This window comes from Pezoporus occidentalis, unplaced genomic scaffold (genome assembly GCF_034315485.1).
Source record: "Pezoporus occidentalis ecotype Australia unplaced genomic scaffold, CSIRO_AGI_Poc_V1 ctg308, whole genome shotgun sequence".
Classification (NCBI taxonomy): Eukaryota; Metazoa; Chordata; class Aves; order Psittaciformes; family Psittacidae; genus Pezoporus; species Pezoporus occidentalis.
In genome coordinates, this window is record NW_026915030.1 from 285665 (window position 1) to 301835 (window position 16171).

At 56.2% G+C, this 16171-nt stretch overlaps 1 protein-coding gene across 1 annotated transcript; it reads right to left on the reverse strand.

The window, feature by feature from the left end:
• Nucleotides 1-270: 270 nt before the first annotated feature.
• On the reverse strand, nt 271-15271 carry LOC134168291 (acyl-CoA dehydrogenase family member 11-like). The gene is given in 17 exon segments (XM_062627788.1): nt 271-397; nt 931-997; nt 1202-1376; nt 3961-4068; nt 4393-4509; nt 5527-5539; nt 5541-5665; nt 7070-7169; nt 7434-7528; nt 8567-8716; nt 8824-8957; nt 9736-9792; nt 9795-9852; nt 10702-10807; nt 11383-11519; nt 14685-15197; nt 15266-15271. Coding segments are annotated over 17 exon segments (2073 nt in total). The 3' UTR covers nt 271-285.
• Between the last annotated feature and the right edge of the window lie 900 nt (nt 15272-16171).

Sequence of the window (16171 nt, forward strand, 5' to 3'; positions counted from 1 at the left end):
GGTGAACAGGGGCAATGGGCGGGTTTCTGTGTTTAATCAGCTTCAGCTAACTTTCAGCTTGGCTTCTGTCACTACAAAGAACACCGCTCGGTACCTGCAGGGCGGCTGCTTCAAGTCACGGTAAGCCCATGGCCGTGCCTCACTGACCCCGAGGCTGTGGCGGTGGCAGCAGATGATGGCACGCAGCAGCGGTCGCACTGGAGCAGGTTGGGCCTGGCCCGGCCGCTGGTGCCACATCCCCACCGTGCCCCGGGATTTGGGCTCCGGAGCCGGACCTCCAGGAGGTCAGAGCCGGCTGCTGCAGGCAGGGCTGCCCCCGTCCACCAGCGCGGCCTCCGCCTCGTAGCTGCCATTGTCCAGCTCCACGGCCATGGGACACAGCTCCTGCCTGCACCGCCTGCACAGAGGGCAGAGGACCAGCTCCTGCCTGCACAGAGGGCACAGGACACAGCTCCTGCCTGCACAGAGGGCACAGGACCAGCTCCTGCCTGCACAGAGGGCACAGGACCAGCTCCTGCCTGCACAGAGGGCACAGGACACAGCTCCTGCCTGCACAGAGGGCACAGGACACAGCTCCTGCCTGCACCGCCTGCACAGAGGGCACAGGACACAGCTCCTGCCTGCACAGAGGGCACAGGACCAGCTCCTGCCTGCACAGAGGGCACAGGACCAGCTCCTGCCTGCACAGAGGGCACGCGAGGGTTGTCCCAGCCCCGGGGCGCAGCCAGCGCTGCTCTCGCCACGAGGGCTGCCCCGCTTGCATCCCTCTCCCCGCTGCCCGTGGTGTGTTAACAGGAACCAGCCCAGAACGCTGCTTGCCCCATTTGTGACCATACAAAGCTGGGTGAGGGGTCAGACCGCTCACAGGGGCAGAGCAAAGCTGCATGGCCCAGGAATCCCTAGGCCAGAGCTGAGGAGGGTTTCACTCACCTTCGAGCAGCGGGGATGTCTGTGGAGGAAGCATCAGGCCGAGCTGCGTGCTCCTGTGGAAGCAGAGGAGACACCGGTATTCCCGGCTCCCTCGGGAGCAGCAGGGGGTTACACCAGCAGCGCTGGCCAGGCTGAGCTGCCTCCGTTTGCAAGAAGGGGGGCACCCAGCTTCCTTCCACACCACCCTTTACCCCACAGATGTGAATCCCGGCCATGCCAGGCCGGCTCCCCAGCCCCGTCCCGCTCTGAAATCCATCACTTCCCTTTCCCCCACCTGTGTACATCCTCACCAGGGTGTAGGAGAAGTCTCTTGCTGCCAGCTCCATGGGCAGTGCCCCCTTGGGAGCAGCTGCTCGCAGGAACTGCTCCCGTCTCCCCAGTGCAGCCCATGTCTGCCCCACAGCGGGCTCCAGGCCCCCGGTGCTCGAAGCCAGATCCAGTTTTCTCTGTCGGGAGAACAATGGGAGGAAGCAGCACAGCGTGTTCACCTCCTGCACGGGAAGGGGCCGCTGGGATCGCGTTGCCAAAGGGAAGCTCACAGCCGGGCTCTGAGCATGGGGAACTCCTGTGTGCCAGAGCCCTCGTGATGCTGCTCCTGCGCTGGATTCCCAGCTGTGTGTGGGGACCAGACCCCACCCCAGTTCTCGCTGTGGACCTGCACCAGGTTCTGGTTCTCCTGGTTTTACGTTCTTACTTCCGCACAGGCGCCAGAGCCGTGTCCAGGCAGGAACAGTCAGATTGGAAGGAGCTTTTCCCTGTAAGTGGTGTCAGTGGGACAGGCCCCAGGCCCAGAGGGGCTCTCTTCCGATGGATGTCAGGCATCGAGCTCAAAGCTCTCCTGGTCAAGGTCAGCTGCTGCTCCTCCAGTGCCCCAGTATCACGTGAAAGCACAGGGGATACCCTGCTGGGAGTCTGAACCAGCTGCTCTTTGGACACGGCTGCCTGGATGAACCCTGCTGGGCTGTAGCCGTTAATGTGACTGCTCATCACTGCCCTGTCCAGCTCTGTGCTTGCTCATGTGCCAGAGTCCCATTCCGGGCTAATCACAGAACCCCAGCCTGGTTTGGGTTGAAGGGACCTTAAAGCTCCTCCAGCTCCAGCACCTTCCACTAGAGCAGCTTGCTCCAAGCCCCTGTGTCCAACCTGGCCTTGAACACTGCCAGGGATGGGGGAGCCGCTGTTGCTGTAGGTCCCTTCCAACCCAAACCAGGCTGGGCTCTATGAGTCTCCCCTGGGCTGTATCCACCTGGAGCTCCCACCGGGGCTGAGCTGGCTCCCAGGGCTGCCCTCTCACACTCACTCTTCTCACCGTGTGTTCTCCAGAGGCTCTGCAGACCAATGACCTGTTTGTAACAAACTTCCAAGTGCATCACAACCCCTAAAATCCATTGTCTGGTGTGGGGATGGGGAAGTTCTCTGCACCCCCCTGTTCTTGAGGGTAACTGGGACATGGGGTCCTGCTCCCAGATGACAGCACTGGATAGATATTGCACTGTGATTAATGGCAACTGGCACAGGATAGAAGCACAAGTAGGTGACAGCAGGGTCAGGGGGACGTTACCCCGAGGTAGTGACCCTCAAGGAACCAAGTGCTGGTTTGTACTAAGTACGAATGCTGCTTCCTCCAGAGCCTGTCATGGGCACAGATCCTGCACACTGAGAACCTTGATGGGCAACTGTAAAATAAAGTGTACTCATTTCATGGGCACCAATAAAAAGGAAATGGATTGGGACAGTAAAAATCCCTTTATGCAGGGCCAAATGATGTCCTCACTAGAGAGGAGTGGGAAAGGTGCTTCCGATGAGCCAGACTCGCACAGACCCCGAGAGCCTGAACACCTGGAGCTCAGTGAGAGGTTGTTCATCTCCTGTGAGTGAAGCCCTGATGCTGCTGTAGGAGCTCAGCACCTTCCTGCCCGATGCAGCACGGATGCACCCTGCAGGAATCCCCCCTGCTCTGCCCTTCAGGGCCCGGCTGCCCGTGGTGGGAGGGAGAAGCTGTGACCTGTGCAGGGTGAATGTGCTACCCAGACCCAGTGCAGCAGCACTGCTCCCAGCTCAGCCTGTCCCAGGCACCCCCCATGGAAGTGGAGGCAGCCAAGAGCAGCAGCAGATGCAGTGGCACTTACTGGGATGTGGAGACCTCTCAAGTCAGTGCTCACTTGTTACCTCCAGTACCATCCACAGCGTGGCTCGTGGGAGAGCAATGAGGAGCTTGCTAATGAAGACATCGCAGTCCTCGGGGTTACTGCTGTGCAGGTGCCTGCTCTGGATCCCACTGCTGTGTTCTTTAATGCTTCCATTAAGCTGGAGGGACCCCCTCAGCTACCCCAGGGAGGTGCTCTGAGGACTGAGTAGGGGGATTGGTTCAGAGTAGTGTACGGGTAAGACTGTGCAGGCTGGTGCCTTTCCAAACTACTTTAGAGCCCACCTTCCTCCTCCATTTCAGTGTCAGACCCAGATGCTCTTTACCAACAGCCCCTTGCTCCTGTGCTTTGGAAACCTGAACAACTGCCAGCACTGCACCTCTGGCAGAGCAGCCAGTAGGTAAAGCCAGAGAACAGCAGATCTAAAGAGGCAGCAATGGAACTGCATTGGCTTCCTCCATCCTTTCAGTGGGAATCAAAGTGACGCAGTGGGTAGCCCTGCTGAAGCTTCACTAGCCGGGCCCAAGCAGTGTTGGGGTGGTTTTCCAGTGAAGAAGCAAAACCACAGAATGATTTTGGGGTCAGGAGGGTGACTCCTCCACAGTAAAAGCACATTTACAGAGGTACCGGTCACGAGGAGCCCTCGCAACGCAAAACCTCTTCACTGCTGAGTGGAAGGCCCTGTGCTTTCTGCAGCACATGGATCCCAACCAAGCACTGCCTGAGCTCCGCTTCGTCAGTGCTATGCCCAGAGCAGGATGGGAGGACGCCTCCTCAACACCCATCTAAAGCTTTCACCCTGGGCACGTCCCCTGCCAGCCTCAGCAGGAGCAGGAACCCCAAAGAGGGCTCCGCCACCGCAGGCACATGAGGCTGAGCTCACCTGCACTGAGGAGAGGAACGCGGCCAGCGCCTGCCCTTGGCTCTTGCTGAGGGATCGCAGCACATCGAGGGACAGGATGCTCGTTGTTCCCTCCCATATGGACAGCACCTGCGGGTGGAAGGGCGTGAAGGAGCCACTTGGAGCCACTGCAGTAAAGAAAGGGGAATGTGAGGAGCCAAAGACATGGGGCAGAGCTAAGAGGTGCCAAGGGAATCTCCAGGGATGCCTCAGCACAAGCGGAAAGGGGCAGTGGTGGTGGGAGCTGGGAGACAACCCCAGCAGCAGGAAGAAGCCACATCCCCTCCCTGGGGATGGCTGAGCTCAGCAGGAAGGCAGCAGGGAATTGCTGCCCCACCTGGAGGAACGGGTTCTCCCTTGAGCACGTCTTCAGGGGCAGCCACACTGTCCTGGGCAGGGGAGTAGGAGGCACACGGGAGCTTCTCCTGTTGCCTTCTTAGCAGAGCATCACGGCCTATGTGGCAAGCCTGCATCCTCCATGGAACCTTGTCCTCCAAAACTCTCCACTGCCTCAATAACCACAGCAGAAGCCTGCAAACTGCAGAGAGCTGACATGATCCCTGCTGCAGATGGGGAAAGAGCAACCAGAAAGCTCTCACGGCACACAGCAGTTCTGCTGGGATGGCACTGACTGGATCCCGCTGATGTGCTGAAGCAGATGCAGGAGGAGGAGCTCGGGAGTGAAGGCTGAGTAACACTGAGAGGATGGGCAGGAGCAGTCAGACCTCGGGAGACATCCAGAGAGATCCTGTCTCAGTACAGCCCTCTCCAGCTAAGGCTAAACCTGTGGTTTCCTTGGTACCTGTATGTCTCCAGTCCAGGAGTCTTTGTTTTCTACTTGCCTATTTGTGTTTAAGCTGAGGGCAATTAGAACAGGGGCAGACCCCTGAAGTTAAAGGCTGATGCTAAGCTGTTCTCATCTATTTATTCCCAGTTAGAGGGCAGATATTCCCCTTGGCTCACTGCCCCCTCTTGGTCTTACAGCAGCCTTAGCACCATTCCCCTGTGGCCTGTGCAGTCCTGACAGTGTTCTGTGGCTGCTCTGATCAGGTGGCTGATCTGTGGCCTTCAGAGCAAAGGGACAAGCCTGCTGCTTGTCCAACCTCAGTGCAGAGCAGTAACTGCTGCAGGCCTGCAGCTCGTGGCCGTTGCTGGTATCTCCTGCCATCACTGCCCATCCTCTTGTGTCCACCACTCCCCTTTCTACCTCTGCTTGCTCACAAGCCCTGCTCCAGGTTAATCACAGAATCCCAGCCTGGTTTGAAGGGACCTTAAAGCTCCTCCAGCTCCACAGGCAGGGACCCCTTCCACTAGAGCAGCTTGCTCCAAGCCCCTGTGTCCAACCTGGCCTTGAACACTGCCAGGGATGGGGCAGCCACAGCTTCTCTGGGCACCCTGTGCCAGCGCCTCAGCACCCTCACAGGGAAGAGCTTCTGCCTCAGAGCTCAGCTCAGTCTCACCTCTGGCAGGTTAAAGCCATTCCCCTTGGCCTGTCCCTGCAGGCCCTTGTCCAAAGCCCCCCTCCTCATCAAACTGGTCACTCCATACCTGCTTCCCAGTGCAGTTTGGCAGCTGGTACCAGCACTCTCAGGAGGAGCTGGTCTTGCTCACTTGCCATGTTGGTTTCTGCAAGTCCAAGCAGAGGAACGATGTCCATAAGGAGCAGGAATGCCCCTCGTGTCTGCACCTGCAGGCAGAGAAGTGCGAGCTTCACTGGGAAGGATCTTTGACTCGGGCTCACTCCAGCCTGGCCCATTGTGGTGCTGTGAGACCGTCTCAAAGGGATGTGCAATACTTGGACATGGGCAAAGTGCCACCCACGCAGACCCACAGCTCCAGAGGCAAAGAGCACTGACCAGGCAAGGCACAAAGCATGAGATATTAAAGGCAGCTTGGGGCTGCTGCTCTTGGATACTGCACTCTAGTATGAGGAAAGGGAATGTGCCATTTCTCAGGCCCACCTGGAGCCTTATCAAAGCTCCCATCAGGCACCCAGGGCACAAATCCACATCATTCCCAAGGGAAAGGGACATAAGACCACACATCTGATGGCCAACCTCTGAGCACCGAGATCTGCAAGTCTCTCACAGGTTGTTTGCTAAGCAACTTCCCTGGCCGGTTGTGATTTGGGAAGCACTGGGATATGAAGCTCTGTAGCCATGGAACTATATGGGATCTGGTCTTTCTTTCAGAGGTGCAGTTCTGGCCACAGGCTAAGACCTGCTGGAGCTGTAAGTTATGTCAGGTGCTGACCACTTCCCTCTTCCCCACCTTGCAAGAGGAGTTTTAAATGCTGTTGGACACATCTGCATCAACCTACTGCAGCCCAGGGGTTGGTGTTACAGCACTGGGGAGCAGTAGTGCCTGGAGGGGTGAGAGGAGGAGGGCTGCGTGCCTGTGTGCCTTCTTGCCGAAGCTTTAGCAGGGGTGGGAAGTGGTGTCCCCTGATTCAGTGAGCAGCTACAGCTCAGCACCGTGCAAAGCTGCAGGATGTTCTGCACTGAGGTAAGGCCCACATGTGAAATTCCTCCCAGAGCCAGTGCCAGCTCCCGCTGCGCTCCCTTCCCCTGTCTGGTACTGCCTTAGGTGACATCCACACCGAGAGGCTGCGCTCAGGCTCGGTGCCTTGTGGTGCTGAGCCCTGTGCGGGGACACAGTGAAGACAAACTTCTCGGAAGCTGAAGTGCGTGGTCACTGCTCAGGAATTCTTTGAGCCTGCTGGGAACAGCCCCTCTCCTGGTGCATGAGCTACCAGGGAACCTGGATGAGTCTGTGTCACTCTTGGAGGAGACTGTGGTGTCATCCTTAGGCTCCGATGCTAACGACCAACTTCAGAGCTCATGGCATATCACAGTAGGTGCATGCATGAACCTTGGCACTCCTCTCAGGATTAGGTTAGGGTAGCATGAAGTCCAGCAGAGAAGCTAGGTCCATCATCACATCAAATCCCACTAGAACATGGCGATTCCCCTCACTGTAGCAGGAGCAGCCTGACTGCAGCACGTGGAGGCAGCTGCCTGTGCTCACTACAGCTGAGGATCTCTGCCCTCTCTCCTCACCACAGGTTCAGCTCAGCTCCCCAGGGCCTTACCTCCATCCGTGCTAGCCTCTGTATGTGTAGGGGATGGTCCTTGAGGAGCTTCCCAAGGGCAACCCTCCTGCGGGCACACTCCCTGCTCAGACTGAGCAGCCTGGAGAGCACACAGCCAGGGGAAGCAGTCAGACCAGCAACCTCCCGCTTGTGAGCTCTCCCACCCAGCCTCCCCCTCTAGAAGAACCCTGCTCAGCTGCACCACGCCAGCCTCGGTCAGCCACCCACAGGCCAACCTCCTCCAGCACTGCTGGCTTCCAGACCTGTGCCTGCAAGGTCAATCAGCTGCAATGCTGAGCACTGCAAAGTCCCCTTGTCCTGATAAGCTGCTCCTTCAGTTTTGGGAGATCCACGCTGCCTTCACCTTCTCATGGAAGCTACTGCACCGATGGCGTTGTGGATCCGAGTTATGTTCAGCATGTTGGAGATGGAGGCCACTCCTCGGCCCTCTGCAGAGATCTGGAAGCATCAAGGAGCAAAGGCTGGTGGAAGCTGTGCAGGCACAGCCTCGGGAGTGGACACCTATCACAGTGAGAGTTGTGTCCCAGACATACAGGCTGTCCACTCTCCCTGTCTGTCCTCAGGCATCACACAGATCTCCTTGCTTTCAAACATCACTATCTCATTTTAGCATGACCAGAGAGGTGGCTTTGGAGACTGTGGATGGATTTTTAGCAAAGAATGGCCACGTTCCCAAGTCAGCAAGTGCCTGCATGGAGCTCGACGTGAACCGAGGGTGAAGGAGGACGTGGGTAAAGAAGCAAAAGTAGCAGTAGCAAAAGTAGCAGTGCAAGCAAGATAAGAAGAAAGTGGACTGTTAGCAAATTTCCAAGGTTAAGTTCCCATACGCTTATTGTTACTGGTTGCCGTGTGCTGCAGGAATATGTATCACAGCACAGTATACTGAGCTATTGTATAAGTATTCAATCATCATACAACAAGCTATTGAACATGTATCTAATTATACTACAGCGAGCTATTGATGATGTATCCAAATATTATACAGCGAGCTATTGTAAATGTAACCATAGTTGTGGTGTATTACAAGGAAATGTATCTGATTATAATAGAGTAAGCTGAGGCAGAGAAACAGTATAAAAAGGACTGATACTCTATAATAAATGGCTTTGGTCTGATCATACTGATCTCTGACTGAGTCCATATTTTTTCTGCGGCAGGAGACCACATCAGCAGGATCGGTTCTGGTCCCTCAGAATGGTCCCTCGCCTGGCTCAGTGCAACAGGAGCAGGGAAAGGACCAGCCTGAAATGACTTGTTTCCTTTTTCCTTCCCTCCCATCTTTTCTTGAGCTCTTTTCAGCTCTGCCCCACACAGCCCCATTGGTGAAGCGTTCTGTGAGGTGAGCAGCCAGCCTCAGAGGTGGAGGAGAGGAACTTTTCCAGCTGGTATCACTGTCAAACCCCACCCCACCCCGGGTCCTCTGCTCTGCATTGTCAAGCCAGCCCAGCCCCAAGAGGAAGGTGGAACTTTACTTACTAGCTCTGCTTTAGCTCCATCCAGCCACAGCTCTGCTGTTGCCATCTGCCACGTGCCTGACTTGTCCTTCAGCCTCTGCACTTGGATGTTGTTGAGCTTCCCCTCCTCATCTCGAGCCTTGAGGAAGAACAGGGACAAGCCACCGGAACCCTGGAGCCATGGGAAAAGCATGCAAAAAGGTTTCATTACGATGAAAGAAGGAAGAAGAATGGCCCTGCTCCTTCAGCTGGCTCCACCATCAAACAGGACTGCTTTACCTGGCCTTCAGCATCCACTTCCCTGGCCAGGGTAAGTGTCACATCAGAATCAGCTGCAGATGTGAACCATTTGAAACCGTAGAGACGATATGTTCCATCTGGCTGCGTCCTGGCCACTGTCTCTGTGCCGTTAGCTGAAAGGAAGGAGAAGACCCTGGCTTTATGGGAGCTCCTGTATCAACCAATGCTGATTTTCAGTTTAAGCAGCAGCTCTTGTAAGTCACCTCTTGCGACCAAGGTGGAGTATGGATTAGCTGCTAATCTCTTTCACCCACCCTGGGTAAGAAATGCAGCCAGAGTTAAGTACTAGAAAGGAAATCTGCTTCACTGCAAGGCTCTCCAGCAACTGCTCCAGGCTAAGGGCTGGTGATGGCAGTGCTCTATAAGCAGAACACATCTGGGTGTATAATCCAATGCCTCCGTGTCTTTAGGAGTTACCACAGCCCAGTACAACAAAGGGTGCTATGGAATCAGGAGTCCTGCCATGATGCACACCTTTCACTCCACAGCTGACCCTTTCACTTCTTCACCAGGGAACCAACTGCAGCTTCAGGGGATGCAGCTGATGCCCCTGTGGTTTCCTGGCCCATCACAGTATTGGTAACATTCAAAGCTGAAGGCCGAGAATGCTTTCTCAGTCTCAGCTGGGATGGGTCTGGCTGGTTCAAGGTTTAGATTATAGGGCTAGATAGGAGTGTGTTATCTGTGCAAGGAACACAGCTCTGTACCTGCCTGTGCTGCACGCAGATTGGGCCTTTTCCTGGTTAAAAAGCAGAGCTATGCAGAGGATTTGGATGACTTTTGCTCAGGTTTCCCAAACCAGCCACCTGGCTTTGTAAGTTCCCCATTTTCTCAGTCCTTGCTCACACATCTGGCTGCTGCTGCAGCTGCTTCCCACCTCGGGACACATACCAACATCAGAGCCTCCCCTGCGCTCCGTCATCCACTGGCCAGAGGTCCAGAACTGCTCGGGTCGCGGGATGTCAGATGGCCAAAAGCCTTTCTCAGAGATCCAGGAATACCCAGAGACTGTTTTGGGGGAAGGAAGAGGAATTTAGGATGACGATAACACAGTAGATGAAATTAGGCAGTTGCTTTCACAACCACTCACGTCCTAGGCTCCAAGTGGATCGTCTGCAAGCAGGGGAGCAGGACACCAAGTGTCCTGCACTGCAGCACATCTGCACCTGCTGCTGAGAGCCTGAACCTGCCCAGCTCCTGCATGGCTGCTGGAGCACTGTGCACACAGAAGGTGCTCACTTGTGTTCCATCCCTGGGGTTTCTGCAGTGCTAGACATCTGGACAGAGAGCTTTGAGAACAGTATCAGCATGTGTTCATAGACACTGGGTGTCAGCAGCACCCAAAGAGCTGAAGGAAAGAGGTCACTGCATTATGCTTTTGACCTTTTATTGAATGGAAATGACCAGGGCTAGCTCTTCTCTGCATGGACACAGCGCAGAGGGTGCTGCCAAGATGCAGAGGCAAATCTTCAGACAGTGACAAGTCTTGCTAGGTTGGTTTATTTACATCAGGTATGGATCTGGACCAGACATTGAACTGCAGCTCCACACCAGGAACAGGAAAACAAACTATCTCACAATAAGCACATGGGACACCTTCCCAGCTACCTGCAGTGCCACATGTGCAGCAAAGGCTTTATCGTACCCAGTGCTGTAGGTAAACAGAAAAGCTGGGCACAAAGACTCTGTAACTAAAGGAGAAAGGCAGTAGGAGATGGAGCTGAGTCCCAGAGCAAGGGAGGGCTGTGCCCAGAGCCAGATGGCAGATGAGCCCTGCTCCATCCCTGGCCAGTGCTTCAGTCTAACCAGCACTGCCAGGACATGGGCTGTGCCCTCAGCGCCCAGCTGAGCTCATACCTCAATGACTTTGGCTGCCCCATCCGTCATGGCCAGTGGACAGTTGAATCCTCCAGAGGAGCTTGAGAACAAGTAGAGTTTGGCAGCCTGATGCAGGCGGCTATAGGAAAGAGAGTGAGGGGAAACAGACAGGTTAGGCAGCAGTGCCCCAGCAGGAGGATAAAACATCTTGATGGGAAGAGAGGAACAAAATACAGCCAAAGCAGGTGAGAATCAGACTGCACGTTTCCAAGAGGGCAAAACCTGCTTCCTCCAGAAGAAGAGCAGCAGTTTCTCAGTCCCAGAGGGACAGCCAGTGCAAGGCTGGCTGGGAGGCACCTTATGCCAGTGCAGCTTTTAAAAGTAAGAAATGTGGGTCTGTCTCCAGAGGCTGGAACACAGCAAAACTTCAAGTCAAATCCTAGCTCTTTAGCTGTGATACAACTAATGCATGTAAAGTTGGGGCAGTGCAGACTGCCAGGCCCCAGGATGACAAGTGACATCAAAGAATATTATGAGCAACTGTAGGCCATTAGTGACAGCTTCTCATCACTGATGTGGAACACTGCAGCAGACAGACACTGCTGTTCAGTGCAGCAGTAGGTGTGCTTTTGTCCATGCATCATCTGGTACCTGTTATACAACTGATGATACCTCACTGAGAATACCATCAAGTCGTTCCCGTTCTCCCCACTTACCTCGTTGGAATATCTTCTCTCACAGGCCTCAGCAACCAGCCCCTCTTCTGCTGCAGTCTGCTTCATCCTCCTCCAGGCTGAGCAGGTGGCGATGTGATCCACACACCGTCCCCAGGCATCATACTGCCGGAGCACCGGCGGCTTCAGCGGTTCCCCAATCTCTCCGGGTCCCCCTCCACCTCCTGCAGTACCTGTGAACAGCAAGAAGAGCCCTTCAGCAGGCTCCTGGAAGGCAAGGAGCCTCATCCCAGCTGGAGTGGCAGAGCACTGTCCTCTGGGACTAGCGGTCTCTTGCCACTGAACCCTTCCATGACTCCTGCAACGCTGCAGGACAGCCTGCCCCTCAGCCGCTGCTGGCACAGCCCCGCTCAGTTGTCACTTTTCTCTTCCCCCAAAATCATTTTTCCAAGTTACTTTTGGCAGCATCTCTGAATTCTGCAGGAGACAGAAGAGCTTTTGTATTGGGGCTGAGAGTGACACAGATGCACATGGGCAGGGGGGTTGGACGAGACGATCTCCAGAGGTCCTTCCACCCTCAGCCACTCTCTGATTTACTGCTGGAGGAGAATGCCAAGGGGGAGAGCTGCCAAAAGCAGAAAGCCTCATCTGTGCAGGAAAGCTTCCACTGGGCTCAGGAGTTACCTGCCGATCAGATTAGAAAGGGAGGGATGGAGCAATCATTAGAGCTCCAGCCTGGCGCCAAGGGCGCCTAGCTTCAAATTTCCATCCTGCATCCGCCCTCCTGAATGGCCCTGGATGAGGATTCACGTGCCCTGTCTCAGCCAGGCTTGGCTGGCTTGGACAGAGCGGTGTGTCTGTCTGTAGTTAACAGAGGGAAACCAGCACCTGCAGAGCAGGGGCTCATTCCCACCCTCCTGGACACCTATTTCAAGGTGACAGCAATTGCCTTCTGCAAGTGCTCTTCACTGGCTGTGGCCAAAGCCAAGGAATGCTGCCGAGGCTTCACTAACCTCACTTGCAGAGGATTAAAATTAGGCCAGGTGGGCCCAACTTCTAGCACTGCTGGACCCCCATCAGCACAAATACCCCCAAAGCTGCAGTGGGGCTCAGAGGGGCACTGATCTACACTTGCTTTCATCAGAGGAATGTTTTGCTGTTCATCAGGAGATGCTCGGTTCCTCCTCGTAGAACAATTATGGAGGTGAGTGCTGTAGTTGCTGTACCCAAAGTGATGCAGTTATAGAACACATTAATTTGCTGGTGATGAAATACAAACACTGTTTCTTCCTCTCCTGCTTCCTCCTGTATTGACTTTTCATTAAGCTCCATCCCGTAGGATTGATTTGCTCACGGCCGTGCTGTTCAGTGTGTGTACCGAGGATCACCACACACTGTCCAGTTACTGCTCTGGAAGTCTCCATCCTCAGAAGAGTTTTCCTCCAGGTGAATGGTGAAATAGTGTTAAAAATCACAAAAGAAGCCAAATCCATGCATGAGAGCCCTGTCAACTGGCACAGCTCACACTGCACCCCTGTTTGCTGCCAGTGGAGCTCAGCTGGGACCAGCGTATGCCTCCAGTGCCTGGCACCTTGACAGCAATCCGAAGGCTCTTCTAGAGGCACAAGCTCCCAAGGCAAGGGTCAGGAATTTTGCTGATCCCTGAAGCACACGAACCTTTGAACTGTTTCTCTGTGGGCAGAAGAATGACTCTACCAAGCAGGTCTCTTGGTCAGCACACCACAGAGAGCCCAAACTGCAACAGCTCCTTCACCTCATCCATGGTTTCTAACCCCCCCCCAACTGCCCAGCTGGGAGCTCACCCCCTCACCCTCACAAACCAAGGGCTGCCCAAGTGAATGTATTTGAGCTGAAAGAACAATGTCAGAGCTCCTATGCTGGTGATTGCTGAATGTGACCCACAGCAGCCTGTGCACTCCAAAACACCTACACCAGGGTACGGAGAGGACATCTGTAAATCCTGGATGTCCCTGGGATGAGCGTATGGGAAATGAGCACGTTACTGCGTATTGACAGTACAAACCTTTCTGTTAAAGGCTGTATTTTCAGGGGGATCAAAGAGCAAGAGCTCAAAACGATGCCCACAAAAAGCAGGCGCTTTGTTCTCCAGAAACCACCCTCAGATTGCTCCGTTCATCCCGTGTTCACCACTGAACACAAAGGAACCCACCCCCAGCGTGGTGCCTGCTTCAGTGGGACACTGAGCTTCATCCGGCGCTGCTCTCCTGGAGAGGAAGGGGTTGACATGGAGAGCTCGCTCTGGGGCTGCTGCACGAAGCAGAGCAGTGAGGCAACACTTTCAGCAGTGAGGCAACACTGCCCCGCTGGGACCGAGCACAGGAACGAAGGGAAGTGCTGCTGGTTCCCAGGTGGATTTTGCACTGCTTTTGTCTCTTTGGGGAAGGAGCTAAGAGCACCTCTTGCTCCCGGTGAAAGACAGCTCTGACCCTTTTATTCTTTGGGAGATGTGAATCGTGCTTCTTCCAAAGGTGCAGAGACGGAGCAAGATCTTCACGGTTGCCCAAAGGCATCCTCCTTTCTGGTTTTCTCTTCCAGCAAGAAGGCCACAGCGGTGCTTAGGGAGGCCTCACGCCTCTTTTGAGATGGTTGCGACAAAAACAAGCTCCCAGCACTGCCACCACACTCTGCAGGGCCACACAGACCAGGAGAGCAAGCAGTGGCAGGGAGAGCATCGCTGAAAGGCAGGTTCTGCCTTACAGGTCATTGTACTGCTTCTGCTGGTGTAAATCATGGAGGGAGGTCACACTGCTCTGAGACAGCAGAGCACAGCCACTGACATGAGCTGCCTTCTCCCAGGGGTTCCTGTATGCCGGGACCCCACGGAGCACAGACCCACAGCGCGGGGTCTCACCCACCTCTCCCCACCCCTGCAGTAAGTAAAGAGCCTTCCATGAAGGAAAATCAGCCCTGAAAAGCCAATGACCTGTGCTGAGAACAAGCAAACCCCAACGGCCTCTGCAGCCTCTTGAACACTCAGCTGAGAAGAGCCCTGTTCCTTTGGGAAGAAACGTCCTTAAAAGCCCCTCTTCGCTGTGGGAGAGGAGAGGAAGAGCACAGCAGAGTTTGGGAGCAGGGCAGCCTTTTCCCTTGTTGTTCTGAAATGTCTTTCTCTGGACCATCAGGCAACAAATGACGCTCCCAAAGCAACACTCATATTGCAGCAGCCAGGACCCCCCTCAGCCCCTTCTGTTCACGTCCTGGCAGCACTTTTCACCCCTTTACTGAGTCAAAGAGAACAAGCTTTAGAGAAGGCTGATGAATTCCCCCCAGCTCCATGCTGGAAGGCACAACAGGGCCAAGAGACACGTCCAGTTCACAGCCTCAGCCGGCGGCCCGGGCTGCGCACAGGCGGACCCGCAACGGCGCGCTGCAGCCCTTGGCAGGGAGGTGTGCCTGCAGGTAGCTCCGCAGCGAAGCGCCTTCCAGACACTGGTTGCCAGTCTCGGGCTGCTCACGGAGCAGGGTCTCCATTCCTCTCCTTGCGAGGGGCACGTCCAGGCCTCCCGCCCCGCGTTCCCCCCGCACACCGACGTGCTGCCCCTGCCCCGCGCTCCTGCTGACTCCTCCGCCACTCGGTGCTTGGCACCGCTCCCAGGCACGAGGCAGGATGCGACCCGGCGGCCACGGAGCCCCGGATCCCCACCAGGGTAGGTGGGAGGTGAACACGACCCTGCAAAGCCATGGCCATCGCCTCCAGCCCCTTCCTCTTGGGCCAGCAGCACCACTGCTGCTTTGCTCCTGAGCAGCGATGGTGACTTCTCCCCTCCCTCGGGGAGGAGCTTTCCTGCAGCTGTTCCCAATGGAGCTGGGGAAAAGGTCCTTGGAAAGACATCAGAAACGGGCTGGGAAACGCCGTGTCCTCCCCTGCCAGCTGGGCAAACCATCACCGGCATTCCAGGGGGGAACTGGGCAGGGGGTGCTCCCGCCAGCATCCCCCCGCATTGCTTGGGATGGCAGCGGGGTAGAGATGAGAGGAACAATCCCCATTTCCTCACGCGGAGGATAACGGAATACCTGGACGCGGGGCAGGATGGGTGAGCCAGGTTATTCTGCACACAGGGTGCTGGTGAGAACGCGGCGAGTGGGACCACAGCAAACATGGAGAGGGGCTTCGGGCGAGGGTCTGCAGGGACAGGCCAAGGGGAATGGCTTTAACCTGCCCGAGGGGAGGCTGAGCTGAGCTCTGAGGCAGAAGCTCTTGGTTATTATGACAATGGACCGGTGCTTAAAAAGCTCTGGGGCAGCCAAAGCAGCTCCTGATGAAGTCCCTGCTGCCGTCACTTCGGCTTGGGATGCCCTCGGGGGCCTCTCTCGCCCCGCAGCAGTACCAGAACCTCCCACGAACGTGGCTTCTGCCTTTGAGTGCTTTAAAACCTGCTCCTAACGGGGTGACGCCGAACCCCAGCCCGGGCTGGGCTCAAGGGGCCGTAAAGCTCCTCCAGCCCCAACCCCAACCCCAACCCCAACCTCGACCCGCGCCGCACGGGCAGGGCCGGGCCTCGCCTCCCGCTCCCGCCGCCGGTTCCGCCCTCAGCGCCGCGCGGTTCCGAGGCGAGGCGAGGCGAGGGGAGGGGACGGGGCCGGGCTCAGGGCCTCGGGACCGCCCGGGCTGAGCGCGGGGAGGCCCCGGGAGTCAGGGGGCGGTGGGTGAGGGACTGGGGTCGGCTCCGGCCCTGCTCCCGGTGCAGGCCGCGGGGGGGGCTTGGGCCTGCACTGAACAAAGAGACCAGGAGGGTTTTAAAGGGGCCTTTGGGGCCGTGGCGGCTGTTTCGGGGCCTCCTGCAGCCTCCTCG